General features: G+C 40.4%; 1 protein-coding gene across 3 annotated transcripts in view; it reads right to left on the minus strand.

Moving 5' to 3' along the window:
• Nucleotides 1–26,060, minus strand: part of ralgapa2 (Ral GTPase activating protein catalytic subunit alpha 2) — a 330,072-nt gene that overhangs the window by 220,262 nt on the left and 83,750 nt on the right. For all 3 annotated transcript variants that reach the window (XM_078405597.1, XM_078405596.1, XM_078405594.1), the window contains exons 8-14: nt 24,203–24,341; nt 19,647–19,846; nt 18,315–18,545; nt 6,237–6,416; nt 4,777–4,911; nt 2,471–2,619; nt 1,085–1,196 (exon numbers count right to left, since the gene is read on the minus strand). In XM_078405597.1, coding sequence (XP_078261723.1) covers nt 1,085–1,196; nt 2,471–2,619; nt 4,777–4,911; nt 6,237–6,416; nt 18,315–18,545; nt 19,647–19,846; nt 24,203–24,341 — 1,146 coding nt within the window. The remainder of the gene's footprint in view (nt 1–1,084; nt 1,197–2,470; nt 2,620–4,776; nt 4,912–6,236; nt 6,417–18,314; nt 18,546–19,646; nt 19,847–24,202; nt 24,342–26,060) is intronic.

Consider the following 26,060-nt stretch of genomic DNA (forward strand, 5'->3'; position numbering starts at 1 on the left):
TAATACATTTAATTTATATAGCGCTTTTCTGGAAACTCAAAGACGCTTTACAGAGTAAATAAAACATAAATAAACAAAAGATTTATCCAGACAGAGAAGCGGCGAACAAACAGCGCCAGCGTCCTCTCACGTCAGGGTTCGGCGTAAATGGTTGACAATAAACAATAAACAATAAATGGTTGACAGTAAACAATAAAGAACACAAGACACAATTACAGTTTAACACAAACAACCATCACAGTGATTCCTCCAGGCACACCCTCACTGTGATGGAAGGCAAAGAAAAGTCTTATCTCCTCCTCATTCTTCTCCCGCGGTCAGGCAGTCAAACTGCTGCCTCGAGGCGATCGAGGCTCCCGACTTTTGAAACCCCCGCCGGGTGATGGAAGGTCCCAGGGCCGAGCCGAGCAGGCCGATGAAGGTCCTAAGCCCCCACCGGGCGATGGAAAGTGCCGCGGCCGAGCCACGCAGGGCGATGAAGGTCCTGCGAATGGGTCAATCGAGCCTCGCGATTCGGGGCGGTCGAAGCTGCTACGGCTGGAGCTCCCAAAAGCCGGTCGCCAGCCAGGGTCCTGCGAGCTCCCAAAGTTGCAGTCCACAGAGCCTGCGGTAAGTCCAGGTAAGATGGTGAGTCCAGGCCCTGCGACCGGAGCCTTCAAGGTCGCTCCCAACTGGAGGCCGCCAACTCCACGGTGTTAGGCCGTAGCGCGAACGGAGATGCGACATGGGAAAAGGTCGCATCTCCGTTGAGGAGGAGATTTAGAAAAAAGGTTTCCCCCACCACCCCCCCCCCACATATACACAGCTAAAAATAGGTCAATACATACATTTAAACGGTAACAATAGACAAAGACAGAAAAAAAACAAGAGTTCAATCTACATATGGCCCTCTGTAAAGCTAAAATAATGTGTCAACTGTTTTTTTCTGACAAATGAGCTGACAGTTTAATCTATAACAAAGATGAAACTTGAAAACTCTTTTAATAATCATTCATTTTCACTGAACACACACACACACACCCATTCATACTGCTTATGACTCATTAGATACAAAGCTTCCCAGTGAGATGTATAGATATTTTACCCGAAAAAGTAGTTCAGCCATACTTTCGGCAAAAATATCCCGTTTGTGCAAATCCTGCTGCTTTTGCATAATTGTTTCAGTGATCTTGAGCAAAACACGTAAAAGTTGTTCCCTATATGAAAGGAAAAAAATAATTTAAAAAAGTTTATGTGCAACATGTCTAAATACACTAGAGTTAAGATGTCATAGACCATGCCTATAATGGGAACATTCAACCATTGCTAGTATGTGTGTGGTAGATGCAATATTTGCTGAACAGGAACATAAGTGTTGAGATCATCTGCAACATGAAAATAACTTTCCAATGTGCATAAATTGTAGGATAAAGTCATAAATTTGCCTGTGTTTTATCTTAACACCATTTATAATTTTCTTTGAAATTTAACTGCCTGAACAACAAACTTCGTGTGGGGGGGGGGGGGTCAAACTACCCAGTAACATTAAAACTTGGAGCTTCTGTCTTAATCACCCTTTAAAGCCTCATCACCTGCTTCCATTCTATGGTCGTTATATTCAGCAATTTTCACTGTGTTTTCACTATTGTTATAATTGTATTTTTAAACACTGACAAGAACAAGATACAATATAATTAGTGTTGTATAGAGAGAGCCTAGAAAGATGACAAAGTAGTAATTAATTAAGATAGGTGCTTCCATTCATTATCATCCAAAGATAATGTATTAACTTCTACATGTGTTGATGACATCAAAGTTTATTTCATCACGACCTGTGGACTTCCCGTCAGATTTAAAATTGTCAAAGCATTTATCTGACATCAAGTACCAGAAGAACAGAAAGTTCCCAATATTTAATCGGATGAAGGCTGTCACATCACTTTAAGTCCGGTTATCAACTCTGATCCCTGAACTTTGATTCCATCCTTCCCCAAGGAAGCAGTCCCATATCGAACTCGGGAGTTCATATTTGATCTTGAGATGAGCTTTGGGCTTAATATTGGTTCCAGCTTTATGACCACTTACTTCCATCTCCATATTACTGCCCACTGATTCAGTTTGCCTGCAGCTAATGTCCCCATACCTCTATCAGCTTTGTTTAAAGTGAAAACACACACAGCAATGTCTTGGATAGCTCACAACAATCTGCAATCTTTCTAGCACTGCTAGGTGTGTTATAACTGGCATCAAGGTCCTGCAGACCTACACAAATCTCAAAGCCTCCTTACTCTCATCCCCTCCACCTCCCTCCTTTAATGTGTTATTAAAATCTTATTTCTTTAGGTCAACTGCCTCAGAATCAAAATTGTTTCTGTGAAGGACGTTGGGATGCTTCTGCTGAGTTGAAGGCAGAAGTAATATATAAATGAAAATTATGCAGATTTTAAATATCGGAATATTTAAGATAGCAAAGACCGATGCTAATACTCACCACGTCTTTCTACTCATGGTTAATTCCATGATCATGTGCCTATAAATACTCAGGACTGCCCTGCACACATCAATCTGTTCATCTCGGATCTTTGAGACATCATTGCAGGGCTCCAACAGGAATACATTTGAAGAATTTGTCAAAAAAACCTATTAAAATTGGTATACATATATATCAGTGCATTCTTGACCACTGTATGAACTCTTGAACAATCAAAATAAAATGGACTACACATTGATTCAATTCATTTCAAATTATACAAAAACAAAATTAACATTATCCTCGCTCCCAAACCTTGTAATTCTGTGCCCTATCAGCTGAATATTTCATTGGAACTGAACAGCTAAACAATTACAGGGATATTAACAAAATATTACAGATGTTGTACACCTAACATAAAAACCAGAAAATAGTGGAAACATTCAATGGTCAGCGACATTTGGTGTAGGAAGGAATTGCAGATGCTGATTTATACTGAAGATGGACACAAAATCAGCGGCTCAGGCAGCATCTCTGGAGAAAAGGAATAGATGATGTTTCAGGTCGAGATCCTTCTTCAGACTGATTCCAAGTCTCGACCTGAAACGTCATCTATTTCTTTTCTCCAGAGGTGTCGGCTCCAGAGACTTGATTCCATGTCTGAAGAAGGGTCCCTATTTCTTTTCTCTAGAGATGTTGCCAGACCCGCTGAGTTACTCCAGCATTTTATGTTCTTCAGACACATTAGTCTGTTTTACCTGAGAAATACCACCAAATCCATTAAAAAAAATTAAGAGGCATCAAAATTGTGTACTAGCAGTTCTCATTTCTCTTGCCAAAGGGGTCAAGATTTAAGGTATTTGTTGGAAGCATCAGAAACTTGCAAAGAATACAAATTATGCCCAGAGAATGTTATAGATCTAATGTCACCGTCCAAAATGATGGGAATTTCTCACATTTAAGTGTCTAGACTAGATGTGCACGAAAGTAGGACTATAGACAAAATGTTGGGAAATGCAATCAATCCAATTAGAGTTTGTTTGGTCAGCCTAAACAGTGACCTGCTTCTTGTTCCAGCAATGCAGAATGCACAGTTAGATGAGTATTTGGGTGTTCTTCCAGAGAAGGGAAGACCAATATGAAATTATCTTTGCAGAAATCAAGAATGGCCCTACTAGCCACAGTAGGCCGTAGTAGGCCATTCTGGCAACAGTAGGCCGCATGATTTGCAAAATGGCGGTGCTGCCCTAGCTGCTGCGGCTTGCCTGCGGTCCGTTTGTCTTTGTGTTTTGTTGTTTTTTATTTTGTCTTAATTGCAGTTGTGATGTCGTGTTTTTGTGTTTTTGTACTATGTGTGTATGTGGGGGGGAGCTGTAAAATTGTGGATGTGTCCCTTCCGAACGGAAACCCGACCTTTGTTTTCTGGGTCGGGTCTCCGTTCCTGCTGCGGCCTATCATCGGCACAACTCCTGGAGCTGGCGGCCTCCAGGGCTCTGGTTCACAGAGCCCGCGGACTGGACTCACCATCAGCGGAGCCGGCCGTCCTCGGAGGCTGCGGGAGCAGCTGCGACTCGCCTTAGGCTCGGGCCGCGTGGATGCCGACATCGGGAGCAGCGGCAGCGTTTCCCATGCCCCGGGACATTTCACCGTCCGGCGCGGCCTGAAATAGGCCGTGGGATTTTTCACTGCTCGGCGGGGGCTTCAGTGTCGGGAGCCATGACCGCCCCGACGTGCAGCAACAGCGGCAGCGACAGCGTGTTCGCCCGCCTTGAATTATGGGTCTTGGGTCGGCCCGCTGCGGACCTTTCACCGTCCGGCGAGGCCTGGAACGTGGCAACGACACCAGCCTGACCGCGGGAGAAGACGGCAGGGGAAGGGAAAAGACATTCTGGCCTTCCATCACAGTGAGGAGGGGACTGGAGGAGACTCACTGTGATGGATGTTTCTTTTTTTTGTGTGTTGGTTGGGGTTGTGTAATTTGCTTGTTTTATTGCTTTTATTGTTGGACTGTGGGTGACTAAATTACATCCAAAAACTTTTTGGATGACAAATAAAGATATCTTGAATCTTGAATCTTGAACAGAAACTCACTGGGTACTTTAATGGTACAGATAGGAAATAAACATCTCATGCATTAACTTTTCAATCCAAAACAAGTTACAAATTGCGAGGGATTAAGAGGCAATACCTTTCTCTGCTTCAAGAGAAAATTTGAGGAGAAACATAGTACAGTTGACACTTTGCTGTTACTTTTTTCCAAAAAGAACAATGAACACCCAGATGATCAAAATTAGAGTAATTTGCTAAAGAATTTGACCAAAACTCACTTGCAATGTTGACTGAATACCAGCCTGAACATTTCCATTTTCCTCTTCAAATATACAGCCACGGTTGATAGCATTTGTAAATGAATATGTTCTCCCCCAGCTAGATGTGCGCTTGTGTTTTGATTGTTGAATGGACTTTAAAAACAGAAAAAAATTATATTTAACATTAATGCTAAAATTTGCAAAGTTATAACTGGAACATATTTTCTTCACATTTTCCTGAATAGCATGCTGATTAACAGATAGCCAAAGCTTCTGTCTTTCTAAAAGCTATCAGCCTTCAATGTATCACACAACAATCAACATGTTTTTATTGATGCATAAATAACTGCATATAATTTCTACAATGCAAAAACTGCAATACAATAACATGAATCAAATTTCTGTGGTACACAATCAGGTATCAAGCCATTTCCCTATAATTGCTATTTCCTTTTTGTTAAGTATCGACTGTGTTACTGCATCCTCTTTGAAATGCCTACACCTTCATGGCTGTCCCATTTCCGTCAGTCATACCGACACGCAAAATAATTTACTTTCTCACAGTTCATTTTTGCAGCAAGTTGTAATGTTCGCCCAAAATGTTGGCACTTTTCAACTAATGAGAAACTTTTCCATCAACGTCAGCAAGAAGCACGCATGTTATGCATAACATCACAAAATGGTGAGTATGCTTTCTGTAAGAGACCCAGCAATGTTTTAAAACAAATCCTCTGAGCATACTAATTTCTGGACATCTGAATTTCATTGAAAGCAAATGCTCTGGCTGCTCCTTAAAAGATTATTTTTATGTTATTTAATGCTTGGATTTAATCAGAAGCACATAAGCGTTAAGAATAATGCTAAAATCTTATCGAATTGTATAAGGTTATTAAGGGGTTGGACACGTTAGAGGCAGGAAACATGTTCCCAATGTTGGGGGAAGTCCAGAACAAGGGGCCACAGTTTAAGAATAAGGGGTAGGCCATTTAGAACAGAGATGAGGAAAAACTTTTTCAGTCAGAGAGTTGTGAATCTGTGGAATTCTCTGCCTCAGAAGGCAATGGAGGCCAATTCTCTGAATGCATTAAGAGAGAGCTAGATAGAGCTCTTAAGGAGAGCGGAGTCAGGGGGTATGGGGAGAAGGCAGGAACGGGGTACTGATTGAGAATGATCAGCCATGATCACATTGAATGGCGGTGCTGGCTCGAAGGGCCGAATGGCCCCCTCCTGCACCTATTGTCTATTGTCTATAATATAAATACAAGAACAATGCTGTTTTAAATACTTGGTCACTCTTATAAGTTAAGCAAACTATAGTACATGAAAAATAACAAAAATATTCAAACTAGGTACTGTCTTTCAAAATTCTTGGGGGCACAGGAGATTGCACATGCTGAAAGCTGCAGCAAATAAAAGGAGAACATCTGGAAAAACTCAGGAGACCAGACAGCATTTGTGGAAAAGTCGTCCTTGTTTACCTCGTCATTATCTGTCAGTGTTGGAGAATGCTGTTCCGAATGGTCGACTGTATCTTCGTCGGTGTCAATTATTTCTGGCTCTGCCATGAATGGAGGTTTATTTTCTTGCAAGATCCATTTCCGATAAACCCTCACAACTTTTTTTATTGCTGATGCTTCACAAGAAGGTAGCAAAAACCCCTAAAGGTAAAGAGACAAATTAATATGCAAGTTCAAAGATAGAAATGGTGGTCAAAGCCAAATTGATATGCAAGTTCCTCTAACTGTCACTTTTGACTCAGTTGAGTTATTTTCAAAGGAGGTGGTAAATCGATATTTAATGCCAATTTAAATCTGTAACTTTGAAATATCACCTCTATTTGCAAATTTTTCATTCATTTATTCAGAATATCGAAGACTTTTTTCCTCTCAAAGCAATCACTGTGACGGTGGGAATTCATTGAAACTGTTTGGTGTTATTTGACCATACTCAATGTAAAGGGCGACACAGTGGTGCAACTGGTAGAACTGCTACCACACAGCATCAGAACCCTGGGTTCAATCCCAACCAAGGATGATGTCTGCGTGCCGTCTGTACTCCCCGTGACCACATGGGTTTCCTCCGGGTACTCCGGTTTCCTCCCACATCTTAAAGACTTGTTGGTAGGTTTGTAGGTTAATTTGCCCCTGTAAATTGCGTAGAGTGCGAAGGGAGTGGATGAGAGAGTAGGATAACATTGAAGGGCCTGTTTCCATGCTGTATCTCCAAACTAAACTGAATCAAATGCAATCAAAAATATGCAGTGGTATTAATTTTTCACATGATTGTTTGTTACCAATGATCCTTGTGGAACGGTTTACTTTCCTGAATAATTTGCTAGATACACTGGTAGAGTTGTACACAACTGCAATGAATAAGGAACTTTGTTGTAAAATGTAATTCTGAAATGTTTTCTTTGACATTTCACAACGTGGAAAGAATTTTACATCAAGTAGGAGAACTTTTTACAGGCAATTCGTTGCAAAGTGAATGGTACACTACTCAGACGATGAAAGTGCAACAAGGTTCTGGGTATTTTGGCCAAAATTGACTAGATAGAAGTATCCCTCTTGCAAATACTCAGTCAAGGTTTATTCAACTCTCATAGAATTAAAATACTGAAATTTATTCTCCAGGTAAGAAATATACGGTACTGCTTTGAAACTGCAGTTCAAAAACAATATTCAAGTCTACACAAATCTTGAAATTAACAATTTATCAATATGCCTTTGAAATTCAGAGTCACAGATAGAGTCAAGTTATAAAACATGGAAACAGGTCTTTTGGCCCACCAATCTGAACCAAACATCTAGCATTCATTTACACTAATCTTGTTTTATCGTTCCCACGTTCACATCAAGCAACACCCCTCGATCTGCCACTCACCTACAACTAGGTATCATTTAAAGGAGCCAATTAACCTCCCAACTGCACCTTTGGTTTGTGGGAGGAGGTCAGTGCACCTGATGTCACCTATGCATTCAGGGAGATTGGGAATATTCCACTTATTCATCACCAGAGGGCAGAATAACACCTGGGATGCTGGAACTGCAAATTAGCCCAATGTGCAATCTTTATTCTCTTCTAATTAACATAACTATTAAGCTTTTCTTTAACAAACATAATTCATTGATATATATCTATATATTTATATATATATTTCACATTTTATTTATAACAACATTTTCTTATTGCTTACTCTACTTCAGAGATCAAAATAAAAAAACATAATTACAGACTGCAGTATTTTAATGGTTAGAAATTTGGACAGATTAAATTGAAAACTCAAATCTTAAACGTATTTGATAATATTAGAGAGAAAAGCAATGAAAGAAAGTAAAGCAAAGACTGGGTTGCATTGTTGGCCATCTGGAATGAAGTTTTTTTTAATCGAGCTATCAAAAATACAATCTGTGTACTGCAATTTCATACAAACAGCAAATTATAAATGCCCAACTCATCAGTTCCATGATCAGGATTCAGGCACAAATACTGACACTATGACCAAGTGTAATTCATGACAGTCATAATGTGAGAGAAACACACAAACTTGCGTTAACAACTCATCAAAAGACAGCACTTCTGAGCATGCAACACTCCCTCATGACGGAACTGAAACATCAAGAAAGATGCGTCCATATCTCTGGAGATGGTTTTGTAATTGTTTATCCTAGTTCAGATACCAAAATAAGAAAAAGTAATTATAGGATATGGTTTTTTAATGGTTATAACAACTTCATGACTCAGAGGAGTGTACTACCAACTGAATGATGGTGTGGATTGACGCCACCCAAGTATTTTTACTTTAAATGTCTCATAATCTATGTCTAGAATTTAGTTGTTCTTTTTTTAAACCAGACAGTACTTCCTGAAAAGCATGGTAACAATAGCACTTTGAAGTAAAAGTGAACACATTTGGGCCGAAAAACAAGAAAGCTAAGATGGGGAGTATCCATTGGAATCAAAGTTTTAAAACCAATTTTTGATAATATATGGAACGGATAAGGCGAATCCAGAACAGGGTTTGAGTGGGAAAATGAAGACCTTTCAGAAATGATACAGGTTAAAGTTTAATGAAATGTATTATATTGTTCCATGGGGTTGTGAAGACAGCTTTTCTAACAAGGTTAGCCAGTTAATTATAAATTTAAACAAGATTATTCACAATGTCAGTTTTGTCCAATTGAAAAAGGATATCTTCAAACTTATTGCACAAAGGAACAGAAGGTAAAGCTGATAATTTCCATCGTTCTCCACCAGATGGTGCTGAGGTGTCACTTAAAACAAGTCTCACATGATCTTGTAAGAGTAAGTTGTGGGGTTGTCATTTAAAGATTCAGGGATGTCTGACCACTGAGGCACAGCGCCCAAAGGATAACAGATAATTCTGGAATTGGGGCAGGGGGTAAAATGATGGCGTGTTGGAAAGAGGCCCAGGGATCGGAAATTGGGAGGTGGCAGTTTGTAATAGTCATGGATCAGGAGAGATAAGATTTGATTCCTGGAAAATAATGTGTTCAGCTGTGTGAAGACCAGTCAGGGTTTGGGTGCTATTATTGGTTCAGTGGTGCAATTGGCACCAAGGAATGGTAAGCAGCAGACCAAGGGTTTGCAATCATCAGGCAGTGCTCGAGGACCCATCAAAAAATATATGATATTGGAAATCATTCAGCTCATCATATCCATGCTGGTCAAGAAAACTATCCCAGCCTGATCCAATTTTCGAGCAAGAGATGCATAAGCCTGCATATCACAGCTCTTCCAAGTACACATCCATGTATTTCTTAAAAAGGGCTCCTAACTGTACCACCCTTCCAAGATAGCTCCACCCTCTCGGCAAAAAGATCTATTTCCTTCGTTTCTCCTGTAACTTTTCTATTAACTGCTTTAATTCCTTGCACCCTGGTACTTACTACTTATTTTATTTTGGCTTCTCAGGATTTTATGCACGTCAATGAAATCTTAGCTTAGTTTAGAGATGCAGCATGGAAACCGTCCCTTTCGGCCTACCTTGTCCACGCCGACCAGCAATCACACATACATGAGTTCTGTCCTTCACACTAGGAACACTTTACAGAGGCCAATTAACCTACAAACCTGCACGTCTTTGGAATGCGGGAGGAATCCAGAGCACCCGGAGAAATCCCACATGGTCGCAGGGGGATCAGACAAGCTCCATATACACAACACCGGTTAAAAGTATCGAACCTGGGTCTCTGATGCTATAAGGCTGAAATTCTACCACTATGCCACCCTCAATCTTCTCTCATCACTGTCTCACTGTCCTGGGTTGACCAGAACCTTATGCAGTATGCAGGATGTGGCCTAACAATTGTAGTTAAACCTCCCTGCCTTTACGATACGATAGAACTGTATTTATCACAGGAAGGAAATTAATCTGCCAACAGTCATAAAATCACAAAATACATGAAACATGAAATTAAAGAGATGAGTGGAAAGGATTGGGGATGTGCAAAGATTGGGGAGTGGGGGAGAGGGAGGGGGAGAGAGTCAGTCTCAGTCTACCTCATGACAGGAGGGAGAGGAGTTGTAAAGTTTGATCGCCTCAGGGAAGAAGGATCTCCTGTGGCGTTCTGTCCTGCATCTTGGTGGAACCAATCTGTTGCTGAAGGTACTCCTCAAGTTGGCCAGTGTGTCATGGTGGGGCTGAGCTGTATTGCCCAGGATGCTCCGCAGTTTGAGGAGCATCCTTCACTCCAAGACCAGCTCCCATGAATCCAACATTTAATTTCTGCATCTCTACCAAGACGTGCCTTTTTTAACCACTGATCTGTCCTACCATGTTAAAGAGTCACCTCAAGCTCCCTTTACTTCTCCATCACACAAAATTCTCTTTTGGACATTCGCCGACCTCCGCACATTAATTACCTCACACAATTTTGTCAAATAATTTATTACCTGAAGGAGTAAGAAAAATGGCTGGGTGTTTGTCATATGGAGGGATTGGGTGGGGGAAGAGAGTCAGTAAATATATAACTAGGGAGTTGCTCAGGGAGTCACCATTTAAATAACGCATCTACTCTTTAAAAGTGGTTTTAGCTGAGAGTGACCAATGACAGATTCACTGGAGATCAAAAGGATACAATTTGTTCTGGCAGTTACCATCAGAAGCAGAAATTCTGACAAAAATTGCCATGTCAAAATTCCAGAGTAGCACGATTCAACCCAGAAAACTAAATGATCCAGGAATCAATTTTCAAACTTGTAGCACCAAAAACCCAGTACCCAGTAACTAAATTTCCAGGCCATAGTCTCAACATTTACAAAACAACACAGAATCTCTGAAGATAATTTTACATAGTGCAATAATGTTTAATTTGTCAACTCGATTAAAATATTATACTGTAATATCAATGAGTCTGAAGAAGGGTCTCAACCCAAAACATCAGTCTAATTACTCCAGCATTTGTGTCTACCTTCTTCAAATATCAATGAACATTGCCTAAATCCTCCTGAAAAATATGGGAATACCAATAGAAAGGTTTTTGCCAGTCCATGACCAGCAGAGGAAAAAAATGCAAGACTGATGCAGTAAAACCTGCTGCTATGTTTAATCGTAGAAATGTTACTTTATTTATACAACTCATTCAGAGCTCACCAATTTTAAGTCATTCCTGTCAAAAAGGCATTTGCTTCATTTGAATAAAATATTTAAGAAATTTAAGGACATGAAATGAATCAAGATTAAACCTTCCTCTAACACATACTACTTTCTGCCAGTCTCATCAAAACACAAAAAGGCTATGGTGAAAGGAAAGGTATTTTAATAATTCAATTGCAGTATCCTATCATTCCAGCATTAATTCGCTTTGGAAGATTTACGTTAAATTGTAGACTGCTAATCATATTCTCAAATGTAAATAAGTTTACTACAATAAACACACAGTTTCTGCTGAAATCCTTAATTCCAAGAGTTTGAACAAGTTTTAGACTTGATTCCACTGAAATGCTGCTCACCTGAATCATCCTACCACAACCAGACAGCAATGTTGAACTAGTATCTAGCTCTTTGGTGAACCTCCAGTTTTCCTTGATCGGACTTTGCTGGCTCTACCTTGCACTAAATGTTATTCCCTTATCATGTATCTATACACTATAAATGGCTCGATTGTAATCATGTATTATCTTTCTGCTGACTGGAAAACATGCAACAAAATATTTTCACTGTACCTCAGTACACTTGACAATAAACTAAACTGAACTGAACCCGTTTGCACCAAGTTAATAAACCCTGAAGCACATGTCAGGTTATAAATAAAGGAGTATTTTCATCAGGACACAGAAGGATGTCCTTCAATACCTGCTATTGTTCGTCCACTGTCTTCCCTGCAAGGGACTCTTTCCAGTCAACTCTGACCAGCTCCTCCCTCATGCCTCCATAGTCCCCCTTGCTCAACTGCAATAATGACACTTCCTATTTTCCCTTCTCCCTCTCAAATTGTAGATTAAAACTTATCATATTATGATCACTACCTCCTAATGGTTCTTTAACCTTGAGTTCCCTTATCAAATCCGGTTCATTACACAACACTATATCCAGAATTGCCTTCTCCCTGGTAGGCTCCAGTACAAGCTGCTCTAAGAATCCATTTCGGAGGCACTCCACAAACTCCCTTTCTTGGGGTCCATTACCAGGCTGGTTTTCCCAGTCTACCTGCATGTTGAAATCTCCCATAACCACTGTAGCATTACCTTTACGACATGCCAATTTTAACTCTTGATTCAACTTGCACCCTATATCCAGGCTACTGTTTAGGGGCCTGTAGATAACTCCCATTAAGGTCCTTTTACCCTTACAATTCCTCAGTTCTGTCCAAACTGATTCTACATCTCCTGATTCTATGTCACCCCTTGCAAGGGACTGAATATCATTCCTTACCAACAGAGCGATCCCACCCCTCTGCCCACCTGTCTGTCTTTTCGATAGGTCGTATACCCCTGAATATTTAGCTCCCAGACCTTTTCCTCTTGTAGCCATGTCTCTGAATTCCCACAACATCATACCTTCCAATATTTAACTGAGCCTCAAGTTCATCCACTTTATTTTTTATACTTCGCGCATTCAAATACAACACTTTAACTTCGGTATTCACCTCTCTTCTCACTATTGGCCCAGACCTTACTCTCTTATCCCTTCCTGAACTTTCCTTCCCATTAATACGGGAGTCTTTTGCAATTTTTCCTGTATTCGCTTCCCCTTTAACTCCATCCTTATATTCACAATTTGTCAACCCCCCCCCCCCCCCACTACTTAGTTTAAACCCACACGTGTAGCACTAGCAAATCTGCCTGCCAGAACGTTGGTCCCCCTCCAGTTAAGGTGTAACCCGTCCCTTTTGTACAGGTCACCCCTACCCCAGAAGAGGTCTCAGTGGTCTATAAATCTAAATCCCTGCTCCCTGCACCAGCCCCACAGCCATACAGTCATATCCCCTAACTCCCTGTTCCTGCCCTCACTAGCACGAGGTACAGGAAGCAATCCAGAGATAACCACCCTAGAAGTCCTGCTTTTCAGTCTTCTTCCTAACTCTCTAAACTCACTTTGCAGAACCTCCTTCTTCTTCTTCCCGACGTCGTTCGTGCCCAAGTGCACAACTACTTCTGGCTGTTCACCTTTCCTCTCGAGGATGTTCTGAAGTCGGTCCATGACATCTTTAACCCTGGCACCAGGGAGGCAACAGACCATCGTCAAGTCTCGCCTACCGCCACAGAATCTCCTGTCCGCACTTCGGACAATGGAGTCACCCACTACTATGGCTCTGACCGAATTCGGTCTCCCCGGTCGAGTCTCATTGCCAGGATTGAAGCCACCGACCTGTCCGCCCCTCGGACTGGAAGCATCTTCTGCCCCGACAGCTCCCAAGAGGGCGTACCTGTTCAATCCTAAAATGCCCCCAATTTATTGATTACAATTCAGCAGAATACAACTTGCAAATTCTTTCTCATTAAAAATATCAGTAGTTAAAATAAGAAACTTGACCATAAGATGGTTCTTTTGGCCCCTCAAGCCTGCTCTGCCATTCAGTACAATCCAGGCTTAGCATCATGTTTAAAACCATCTTTCTGCCATATCCCCATGTTTCTTAATTCCTCCATTAACCAAAGAGAAAATTATCATGTGTTAGAATTCAATTAATGACTTGGCCTATTTATCATGTGTTAGAATTCGATTAATGACTTAGCCAAATCAAACTTAGCCTAGATAGGGCAAAGTTTGAATGAATACATTTCTCATCTCAGTGCTAAACAGCTTATAACTACTTATTTTGAACCTATGTCATAATTCAAGAATCCTCAGTCATCACAAAGATCATCTAACCTCCAGCTGTGAATCAAGATTTATCATGCAGATGTTTGTAGAATATATTATCCCAATTTTAATAATTAGTATTCAGAACAGATATTTTATATTTTATTCATGACATATTTTTAGATCGACTAGCATGCCACACAATTCAATTTGCATAGTCCCCTATTTTTATCTGTTCACTATGAATTCACTAACTGGTAGAATATCAATAAATAAACGAGGAAAGGGGCCCAACTATCGTCAAATACACTAGTCCATTAATGCCTTTCCTTAATAATAATAATAATATTCATTTATTGTCATTGCAACGAGTACAACGAAATTAAAAAATAGCCAATCCTGACGGTGCGTACAAACATATATGCAATAAATGCAAAAACAAATAAATACATAAATACAATTAAATACAATTATATTAAGTACAAGATTTTTTAACGGTGTTGCCTAGTGCAAAGGTAGTGTTCAGTTCTCGTATGGCCCTGGGGTAAAAACTGTTCTTAAGTCTGTTTGTTCGGGATTTGATCGACCTGAAACGTCGACCAGAGGGCAGATGAACAAACAGACGGTGGCCGGGGTGGGATGGATCTTTTATTATTTTGCCTGCTCTACTGAGGCAGCGTAGTCTGAACAGGTGCTCCAGGGAGGGCAGTGAGCAGCCGATGATCTTCTGGGCCGTCGTGATGACCCTCTGAAGGGCCTTCCTGTCCTTTTCTGAGCAGCTGGCATACCATGTGGTTATACAGTATGCCAGCACACTCTCGATGGAGCAGCGATAGAAGGACAACATGAGCTTCTCCTGCAGGTTGGTTTTCCTGAGGATCCTCAGGAAGTGGAGTCTCTGCTGTGCCTTCTTTACTGTGGTGATGGTGTTGGTAGACCAGGTAAGATCCTCTGCGATGTGCGTACCCAGGAACCTGAAAGCTGGTACCCTTTCCACACAGACCCCATTGATGTAGAGTGGGTCGTAATCTCCACTGGTTTTTCTAAAGTCAATTATAAGTTCCTTTGTTTTGGAGGAGTTCAGGACCAGATTGTTCACTGAACACCATGCTGCCAACCTTTGGATTTCATCCCTATAGGCTGTCTCATCTCCTTCTGAGATGAGTCCAACCACAGTCGTGTCATCCGCGAACTTGATGATGGTGTTGGTGGGATGGGTGGGGGCGCAGTCGTGAGTGTAGAGGGAGTAAAGGATGGGGCTCAACACACAGCCCTGTGGTGAGCCGGTGCTCAGTGTAATGGTGGAGGAGAGGTGAGGGCCTATTTTGACGGTCTGGGGGCGGTTGGTCAGGAAGTCCTTGATCCATTGGCAGATGGTTTGGGAAAATCCAAGGTCGGAAAGTTTGGTGACCAGTCTGCTCGGGATGACCGTGTTAAAGGCAGAGCTGAAGTCGAGGAAGAGCATCCTCACATAGCTCCCCTGGTGTTCAAGGTGGGTCAGTGCAGTGTGAAGAGCAGTGTCGATGGCATCCCCTGTAGACCTATTTGCTCTGTAGGCAAACTGGTGTGGGTCGAAGGTGGGTGGGAGGCTGGCTTTGATGTGCTGCAGGACCAGTCTGCAAAGCATGTTTTCCAGGTTGACAATTAACTCCAATCTCTGCAATCACTGCAATTTGTAAAAGCAAGGTGAATAGGCCAACAATTTGTCCTCAGCATAAATTTGCCAAGCCTGATATTTGGAATTAATAGGAGTGGAAATTAAGATTTGCAGGAAAGGAAAAAGCCAAAAAAGCCAGCAGAAATTGTAAACTTATTCAGAACTTAAAGAATTTATAGTTTCATATTAAATATGTATCAGATAATATTGAGTAAAATGTCACCAGATGGTGCTTGTTATATGGATGTTTCACCTTACCATTTATCTTTGGTATTAATTAGGATGAATTTGAATGGTGGAATGAAACTAGGTTTTGTTGAAAGATATTCATGTATTAATTCAAGAGACATCAAAACTGATGCCTATTTTTTAAAATTTAATTGTTTATTTTTTATTTCCAGCATGCATATTTTACTTTCACGCTGTGGTATTTATTGCATGCTTGTACAATCCCAGTGTATATTTAGAATCAAGCATGTTGCATAAGGGTCACATTAAGGCCAGTCATGCTAGATGTGACAGCTTCCCTTCTGGGCCTATCATCAAATACACTAGTCCATTAATGCCTTTCAGGCCTAAGGAACTGAAGAAGTTGGTTTACCAAATGAGACACAAAGTGCTGCAGTAACTCAGCATTTCAGGGTCCTGACCCAGAAAAATCACTTATCCATGTTCTCCAAACAAGTGTTTTTATTACTCAAGTCACAAAAATATAGGAAATAGGAAGAGGTTATTTGGTTCATCAAGTCAGCTCCATTATTCAATAAGATTATGGCTAGCCATCCATATTAATAACTAATGTATTTTCTTTTCCCCTATCCCTTGATACATTTTGCATCAATAAATGTATTTCTTTCTTAAATGCAATTAGCAACTCGGCCTCTACAGTCGCAAATTCCACAGGATCACCACCCTGTGAGTGAAAAACACTTTGAATCATCTCAGTCCCCAATGTCTTGTCCTTGCAGACAGTCCAACAAGGGGATACATCCTATCCATGTCCAGTCCATCAAACGCGGCAGAGTAATGCAAATGTCAATTAGATTCCCTCTCCATAATTCTAAACTCTAGTCTAATTTCTCCTTGTAACAGTCCTAACTTTCCAGAAATCAATTTGATTAAATCATCTGAAACTGCATACCAATATCATGAAGGTAGCAAATTATTTCATTTCTGCAACATTTAAATCCACTCTCTTACTCGAGCAGTTCGTGCAAATAAACATTGTTCCTCCTTTCATACATCATGATGCTGAACGTCTCCATCCAATTCAGCACATTGAAAAACATAAATAACTCTCTGTCCACCAGGACCTCTCAACAGTCTAAAGTCACACAAGCACTTTTGGATCCTCACTCTCAATCTCCAGCAAAACAATCTGAAACCTGAAGCAGCTTGAAATGTTGGTTAAAACTTAGACATCAGATGACACAAAGCTGGGTGGCAGTGTGAACTGCGAGGAGGATGCTATGAGGATGCAGGGTGACTTGGACAGGTTGTGTGAGTGTGCAGATGCAGTTTAATGTGGATAAATGTGAGGTTATCCACTTTGGTGGTAAGAACAGGAAGGCAGATTATTATCTGAATGGTGTCAAGTTAGGAAAAGGGGAAGTACAAAGAGATCTGGGTGTCCTTGTTCATCAGTCACTGAAAGTCAGCATGCAGGTACAGCAGGCAGTGAAGAAAACTAATGGCATGTTGGCCTTCATGACATGAGGAGTTGAGTATAGAAGCAAAGAGTTCCTTCTGCAGTTGTACAGGGTCCGAGTGAGACCACACCTAAAGTACTGTGTGCAGTTTTGGTCTCCAAATTTGAGGAAGGACATTCTTGCTATTGAGGGAGTGCAGCGTAGGTTCACTAGGTTAATTCTTGGAATGGTGGGACTGTTGTATGTTGAAAGACTGGAGTGACTGGGCTTGTACACACTGGAATTTAGAAGGATGAGAGGGGATCTTATTGAAACATATAAGATTATTACGGGATTGGCCACGCTAGAGGCAGAAAACATGTTCCCAATGTTGGAGGAGTCCAGAACCAGGGGCCACAGTTTAAGAATAAGGGGTAGGCCATTTAGAACAGAGATGAGGAAAAACTTTTTCACTCAGAGAGTTGTAAATCTGTGGAATTCTCTGCCTCAGAAGGCAGTGGAGGCCAATTCTCAGGATGCTTTCAAGAGAGTTAGATAGAGCTCTTAATGATAGCGGAGACAGGGGGTATGGGGAGAGGGCTGGAACAGGGTACTGATTGGGAATGATCAGCCATGATCACATTGAATGGCAGTGCTGTCTCGAAGGGCCGAATGGCCTACTCCTGCACCTATTGTCTATTGTCATCACGTATGCATCATCTGAAAACCCCCAAACAATGAAATTGAAACTTTGATTATAATCGTGTTTAATAAATTATTGTGGAAATCATGAACAAACTATGGAACACAAAACTGACCAATCCATAAAGGAAGCAAGCAACACAAACTGTGCAGTCTGTTACCCCAAATGCAATTACCTGCCTTTAACATCAAAGAGTGATAGTTGTTGCTCTCAAATTACACTGGATAGTCTAAATAAATTAGTAAGAACATAGTAAATCATATTTTTGGGAATTACTATTTATTAAATACATTCACTTACCTGGTGAAAAACTTCATTGATAAAATTCACATTTGCTTGAGATGAAAGTAGTACTCGCTGCACCAAATCATAAACTGACCGATATTCCTCTTCAATGCTACAGGTACTGGAACAACTGAGTCTTCTGTCAGATAGTGAACTGCTGTTGGAGTGAGATCGATCCTGTTCAGTGGATCCATTTGTTTCCAATTCAGTGGCTTTCTCTTGACCTGATGGATTGGCAGTCACTGACTGCGTATTAAGTAAAACAAAGTTTAATTTGATTAACGCAACAGAAATACAGCATTGCCTTCTCCTCAAACACAAAATAGTCTTGAACTATGCATGAAGATAATATATTGTAGAATTATTCTTCTGGTACACTTGGTACATGGGTTGTGCCAGACTAGCTGATCTTCTGGATGTTATTCGGAATAAAAATCCATCTCGTCTCTGCAAACAATTCTCCAAGAAGAGGCAGATCTTCACTAAGTTGGTTAAAATGAACAGAAAACCAAAGCCGCAGATCAAATAGTTAATCTTTATATTTCATTACGACACAGGAGGTACCCATTTTGACCCATCAAACTATCCTGGCTCTTGGAGCAACCCCATCAATCCTATTCCACCTCCTTATTTTCCTGCAATCAATTTTCTCTCAAATGTCCATCAACTCACGTTAAATTTGCATACAACCCTTCTCAGAAGTTATAATTTTCAGTACTTAATTAACCTGCCAACTAGCATTTCTTTGGAAGACAGAAGAAAACCAGCATAGGAACTTGTGCAAACTCCATTTGGACAGAATCAACGATCAGGATCGAACACAGGTTGCTGGAGTTGTGAGCCACCAGCAAAGTCCTATCTGCTGCATCACTGTACACCTCTATGGGTGAAGCCAACACAGGGCAGATCTCAACAGTGTTCTTCATGCATGAGATACATTACTCTTTCTAGCCTAAAACCTCACGAATCTGCCTTCTTCCAGTCTCATCTCCTCAACTCCTTTCCAATGTAATCACCTGGCAGCTCAGGCCACTAATTTCAATCTATATTTGATGATGAGCTATATGAATGTTAGGCAGGAGCCCTTGTCACCCCACCAGCTTGAAATTGAAAAAAAAACAAGAATAGATCCGGTTGTGGACTGAGCCGTGTTACATGACCAAACCCTGGGTTTTTGTAGGGCAGGTAAATATGAAATCATCCTTGCAATTGTTATTCAGCAGACGCAATGTATTGAGGGTTCCACCACCAAAATGTTTAAAATGAATGAATGGACTTTTTGGTCTTAAATGTTGATATATATCATCAAAATTTTGATCCTGACTTAACGTGATTTTTCAAACATACCTGGATAATTTTAGGTAGCATTTCTCCACCATTCTTAGTGTTTTGACTTGAAGCAGTGTATTTCCTTTCCAGAAAAAAGGTCACAAGCCACTTAATAAATGTCACCCGAGCTGCCAAGTACTGGTCCCGTGTGCTGTAAATGCTTTCATTGTTTCGTGTTATATTAATATACAGTGGTCTTGGCCTTATTTGAGGAATTTCTGGTGAGCATAAATAACAGAATCATATATTTGAACCCATTTGAACTTTATTAGCTTTTGACTGAACCTAAAAACAAAACCAAGCATGTCTAAACTATAATCCATGAATTGAAAGACTACTTTTGAAAATGAAAATAACCATGTGGTGATTAAACCTTAATAAATCATTTCAATATTACATCACTAAATCCACATTCACTCTATTTACTATAATAAACCCTTGTGGTTTTGTTTTATTTTAAGTTGCATGACGTCAGTCGAGTGGAATTATACCAAACGTCATGCCCACTTAAAGATCAGAGATTGCTACCAAAATACTGGCTTTGATGTTAACAAGATTGGTGGGGAAATATTTTGATCAGGAACCCAGGGTCTATTGTGGATAGGGTGAGCAGTTTTAAATACTTGGGAGTCCGCATCGCAGAGGATCTGACATGGGCAACGCACATTGCCGCACTGGTGGGTAAGGCTAAGCAGTGCCTTTACCACCTTAGACAACTGAGGAAATTCAGAGTGTCTCTGAGGATCCTTCATTGCTTCTACTCTGGGGCTGTAGAGAGCATCCTGTCCGGCAACATTACAGTCTGGTTTGGGAACAGCTCTGCCCAGGACAGGATGGCCCTGCAGAGAGTAGTGCGTTCGGCAGAACGCACCATGGGAACTACACTCGTCCCCCTGCAGGACCTATACATCAGGAGGTGCAGATCCAGAGCAAGCAAGATCATGAGGGACCCCTGCCACCCCAGTAACGGACTGTTCCAGATGCTACGATCAGGCAAACGCCTCCGCTGTCATGCTGTGAAAACGGAGAGGATGAGACGGAGCTTCTTCCCACAGGCCATCAGGACTGTCAACTTTTATAACCCCAGAGACTAAATTTTTGTCGACACTAATAGTAACTTATTAACTTTATTTATATGCTGTAACTGTAATTCTTTTTGTGCACAACCCGCAGGCATTGCCACTTTCATTTCACTGCACATCATGTATGTGTATGTGACAAATAAATTTGACTTGACTTGAAAAAAAAATGGGGGAAAAAAGGAGGTCCGCATATTTTGTGTCCTTTCAACTTCACTGCACAGGGCATGAGGCCATGACATCTACCCACGTGGAAGTCAGGTTGATTTGCAGGCTGTTTTCAAGAAGGCGGGGATCAAAAGTAACGGCAACAATGAATTATATTTATAAGACGAATGTTCCAGGGCATTTCACAGGAACCTGGACAAGGAAAATCTGATACCGAGTCACAAAAGTTGATATTAGGCTGGGCTAAACGGTAAAAACTCAATCGGGAATAGGTCTGAAGGAGCATCTTAAAAGAGGGAAATAAAGTAATGATACATACAGAAAGGAAAGGAATGACAAAATGTACAGACGGCAGCTGAATGCACGATGCCAATGCCGCAGCAGTTAAATCTGGGAACAATCATAAAACCATCTGGAAGGTTAAGTACCAAGGATTCAAGGACAGTGAGGATGACAGAGACAAGGTAAAGTGATGTGAAAGTGCACAAATACCTTGCCACACAGGTTGACAACAGAATTTACCATTTTTGTCCAGTAAAATCAAGGAGAAAAGGAAACAACGTAAAGAAGATGTACTAGAACAATCTATAATACTTAACAAGAAAGAATGAGCATGATGTAACTCTTTTCTTCAGGAAAAAAAGACCCTGGGATTGCCAAAAAGATTTCTTAAGAGCCATGTAATGGTTTGACTGGGAAAATATCAGCGGAGGGACAGGAACTAAGGGTCATGAAAACAACTTGATCATTCAAAAATCCACGAGGAAATTCTAGAACATTTTCATGCCCAAGTGGTGAAAGTGGCAAACTAGCTCACATATGTGGGGTAAAGGCAAACTGTATTTAAGGGAGTCCAGATGAACCAAAAGGCAAATGATCTAGGATATGGCGATGAGATTTGTGATGGAAAAATAGGGAATAAGAACTGGTGTGATCTAGCTGGGCCAGGTATCTCTCCTTTGTGCTGTAAACATCAACTTATTTTTAAATTTTTTTCTATTTGCTTAAACACAAACCAAAACCGGTTTGGTGGCCGAGTTTCCACAAGGCAGAAGAAGTGAAGCCAAGCAGCAGTAATTTAGAACAGCCTGCTCATTCTATATTCAAATGTTTAGCCAACCTGCTTCATTACATCAAGCAGGTTCCCTAGAAATTGACAGGGAATCAGTTTTTATGAATATTTCAGTTCGGTCATTTACAAACAAAGATAGATCATCACATTTACTTTTGATCACTACACCAAGACAGACATCAACAGGAAAAAAAAGCGATAAAAATGGCGAAATCCACTAAACAGGAGATTGAATGACAGGCAATATTTGCATTACTACAATATGTTGTGACCTTCAAAACAGGAGACCTCAGGGTTAGCTCACTGCTGCAAACATATATTTGGTCCTGGGAGAATTTGATGCAAAGTATTAGCATATTGGTTTTGAGAGATGATTATAGATTGAAGCCCTGGCACTGTATTAATATGGATTTCACTGCAGTATCAAATGTGTTTTAACATTGTTAGAGACATCATCTAATGGATAAATTGCTAAACACGATATCCCATGTACAGCAAAATGGCATTCGTCCAGCACACTCAGGACTTTCATAGATCACGTGAATCCAGGGAGCGGCTGCCCTGAGCCAGATGCTGATCTATCACAATTTCCGAATAGTTGGATAGCAGAATGTTGGAATTTTTCTGCACTGCTTCAACAGAGATACAATGTGACAATAAAGTATAATTCATTCAGTCATTCATCCGTTCATTTAAGGTATAAAAGAATTTTGAACTCAGACAGCTGAATTCGCAGTACATATCTCTCCCTCAAAACTGCTCAAACAGATTAATCATACATCAATCCAATTACTGCTTGCAGAATCTTGCCAAGTGCAAATTGGCTTCAATATGTCCAGCATTAATACACTTTTGAAGAACTTAATTGGTTATGAAATGCTACGGTGCATCCAGTGATGAAAGGTGCTGAATTCCTGTATTTTCTTCTTTTTACAATTTATTTTCTATGGACTTTTTTTTGTGAATTACATGCTGGATATATACGTACATAAAAGCAACTCCATTCTGAAATTTGAAACTGTCATAATGTATTTTGCGCTATTCGGAGCTACCAAGACTTCTGAGCTGAAATATACTGCCATTTGTGGCTAACGTAGATGTCTGCCCAACCCTAAGATTTCCAAGTAACGCATACTAAAGATGGAAATTAAGTTTTCAATATGAAATTCTCTCCTCAGACGATCTCAGTCACATCAAACCACAAACAATCTAATATTAACTTAGAATTAACAAAGTAAATGGATCTGGCCCCTTCAGTCATATGTGGCAGGGCAAGGGTCTTGTGTTTAGACTTCAACAGAAGATAAAGTGCAGGATCAATATTTGGCCAAATATTATCGCATAAACATTGTTCAGATAACGGTTGTGCTGCAGCTGTTTAGTTTAGACATACAGCGCGGAAACAAGCCCTTCGGCCCACCGAGTCCACGACGACCAGTAATTCCTGCACATTAGCACAATCCCATGCACTCAGGACAATTTACAATTTTTACTGAAGCCAATTAACCTACAAACATGTACGTCTTTGGAGTGTAGGAGGAAACGGGAGCACTCAGGGAAAACCCACACGGTTATGGGGACAATGTACAAACTCCATGGACAGCATCCATAGTCAGGATAGAACCCGGGTCTCTGGCGCTAAGGCCATAACTCCACTACTACCACCCAGTGTTAAGTTACCCAACTTGTAACCTAGAGTCTTGAATTAACAATACAGAGGTACAAGTTCTCATCCCATCTTAGTAGTTTTGGAATTTAAATTAAGTTAATGATATGGAATTTGGGGAGAAAAGCAATAAACTAATGATAGTATTGTTAACCACAGAAACTTAAAACCGATCTGGTTCACTAATTTTATTTTGGGGATGAAGTTTGCAATCCTAATTGTTCTGGCAACATGTGACACCAGAACTACCTTAGATTTTATGTCTTAAATGCCTAAAAATGACCTAGGGAGCTGCTCAGTTGCCACCACCACTACCTTCTCAAGGGACAATAAGTAATAGTTGATAAACACTGGGCTTGCCAGCAATGCCTACATAGCAAACAAAAATAGTTTTTCTTGGTTAGTTTTATATTTGTAATTGGCACTTCTTTGTGTACACTAAGGGTAAATATGTGAGAATGTAAAGGCAAACGCTGAGTTCCTCCAGAACTTAATGTTTTACTCAAGATTCCAGCAAATGCAGTCTCCAACTTAAAACAGATTTACTTCTAGCATTTATTGATAGCTAATGATGTCTTGTTATACTCACCAAGTACAGGATTGTAAAGATTGGTAAATTTTGTGAAGGATGGAAATAAATGGGAAAGGTAGAACTTCTTAAATAAGGCAAAGAGAAATTTGAAACCACTTTCTTGTTTTTCCTTATTCTTCCATTCCAAGCTTGCGGCCTTCAAGTTAGGAAGACAACAAAGCATTGATTAGGCAATGGCAGCAATAATTTCCGAAAATGGTGCACAATAGTTTTTTTTAATACAATTATAGGCTACTTGAAATCAATTCAGTTTCCCCACAATCCTTTCCCGCTAAATGCATATCCAACAGATATACCATTCCAGATAGAACTTCCCAATTTACATCATGCTGTGAAAAAAGAAAGCATCTTTTTTGGCCAAAATAATATACCTAGGCTGACATCAGTTATCAGAGAAAAAAAACAAACACAAAGTAATAATACAGGATTTTAAAAAAATTAAACAATTCATGCTAGTTCATTGTGAATGGGAGATGAAAACTGACAAATTTAGAGGTTAATGTAACTAGCTGAGTAGACCAAGGAGGAAAACCAACTGATTCATTGTGTCTGGATTTTCAAAAATCTTTCAAAAGAGCTCCGTGAAAGGTTGTTTTATTGAATCGAGACGCAAATTATATTCGAGTACTTGCAAGATGACATAGACACAAGCAGAGAAATAAATGGAAATTAAAAACGGCAGCTGCTGGAAATATTGCAAAATAAACAGAAAATGCTGCAAACATTCACGTCAGGCAGCAACTGTGGAAATAAAAAGATGACATTTCAAGTCTAATATCCTTTGTCAGAATTGGGAAAGAGAAAGCAGGCTAGTTTTTAAGTAGCAAAGAAGATGGGAGAGGGTGTGTAGAACAAAGGGAATATCTTTGATAGGATGCCACTAATTAATTAATTAATAAATATGACAGCCGGGATCAGATCATGCTTCTCTATCTCTGTAATGTGTTGCTAATAGTAAGGCTGTGGGACATGTCAAGCAACCAATGTTATATTTATACAAACTTTTGGCTCAGATTTTTTTTCCATAAGAAAATGGACATTTTCATTTTGGCAGAATGTTACCAGTGGGGTGTCACCGTCACTTCTGGCATCTTCATGTTTATTATCAATATTCATAATTTGCCTGAAGGGACCGCAAGCAAAGTATCCCCGTTCAGTGACCGTACAAAACTACAAAAGAAAGGAAGCTGGAAAGCCACGGGGACTGCAAATAAATACTGGCGAATTAAGCCAGATGTGAAAAAAATTGAGGTTATCCATTTCTAGCAAGCAACTGGGAAGGAAAGCGGCACATGTAATGTAATGGAGTTACAGGTCAGGGGTAAGAAAATCTTGCTACAATAGTGCAGGGCTTCAGAGAGACCAAACCAGGAATGTTCAATTTTGATCTCCACTCTTCAGGATACACATGTTTTACAGGGATTGTGACACACATATTTCACTCTAATTGCTCAGATAATAAGGTCAAAATCTCAGTAAAAGGAAAGAAAGTAAAGATAAACAATAGGGTTAACACTGATGCGGAGGGACCAGAAAGACTGTCTATGCTCAATTGAAGACTGGCCCAGATGAGATGCACCTTTGTGGCTATTGAAAGTGGGGGTGAAGGCTCCAGAGGACTTAATCCATCGGCATTCAATTACATGTATAAGAAAATAACTGCAGATGCTGGTACAAATCGATTTATTCACAAAATGCTGGAGTAACTCAGCAGGTCAGGCAGCATCTCGGGAGAGAAGGAATGGGTGACGTTTCGGGTCGAGACCCTTCTTCAGACTGATCGGCATTCAATTACATACAGGTGCAGAGGATGTTCCTCCAGAGGACTGGAACATGGTGAAGGCTGAGAAATGGT

The sequence above is a fragment of the Rhinoraja longicauda genome, chromosome 9, assembly GCF_053455715.1.
Source record: "Rhinoraja longicauda isolate Sanriku21f chromosome 9, sRhiLon1.1, whole genome shotgun sequence".
Taxonomy (NCBI): Eukaryota; Metazoa; Chordata; class Chondrichthyes; order Rajiformes; family Arhynchobatidae; genus Rhinoraja; species Rhinoraja longicauda.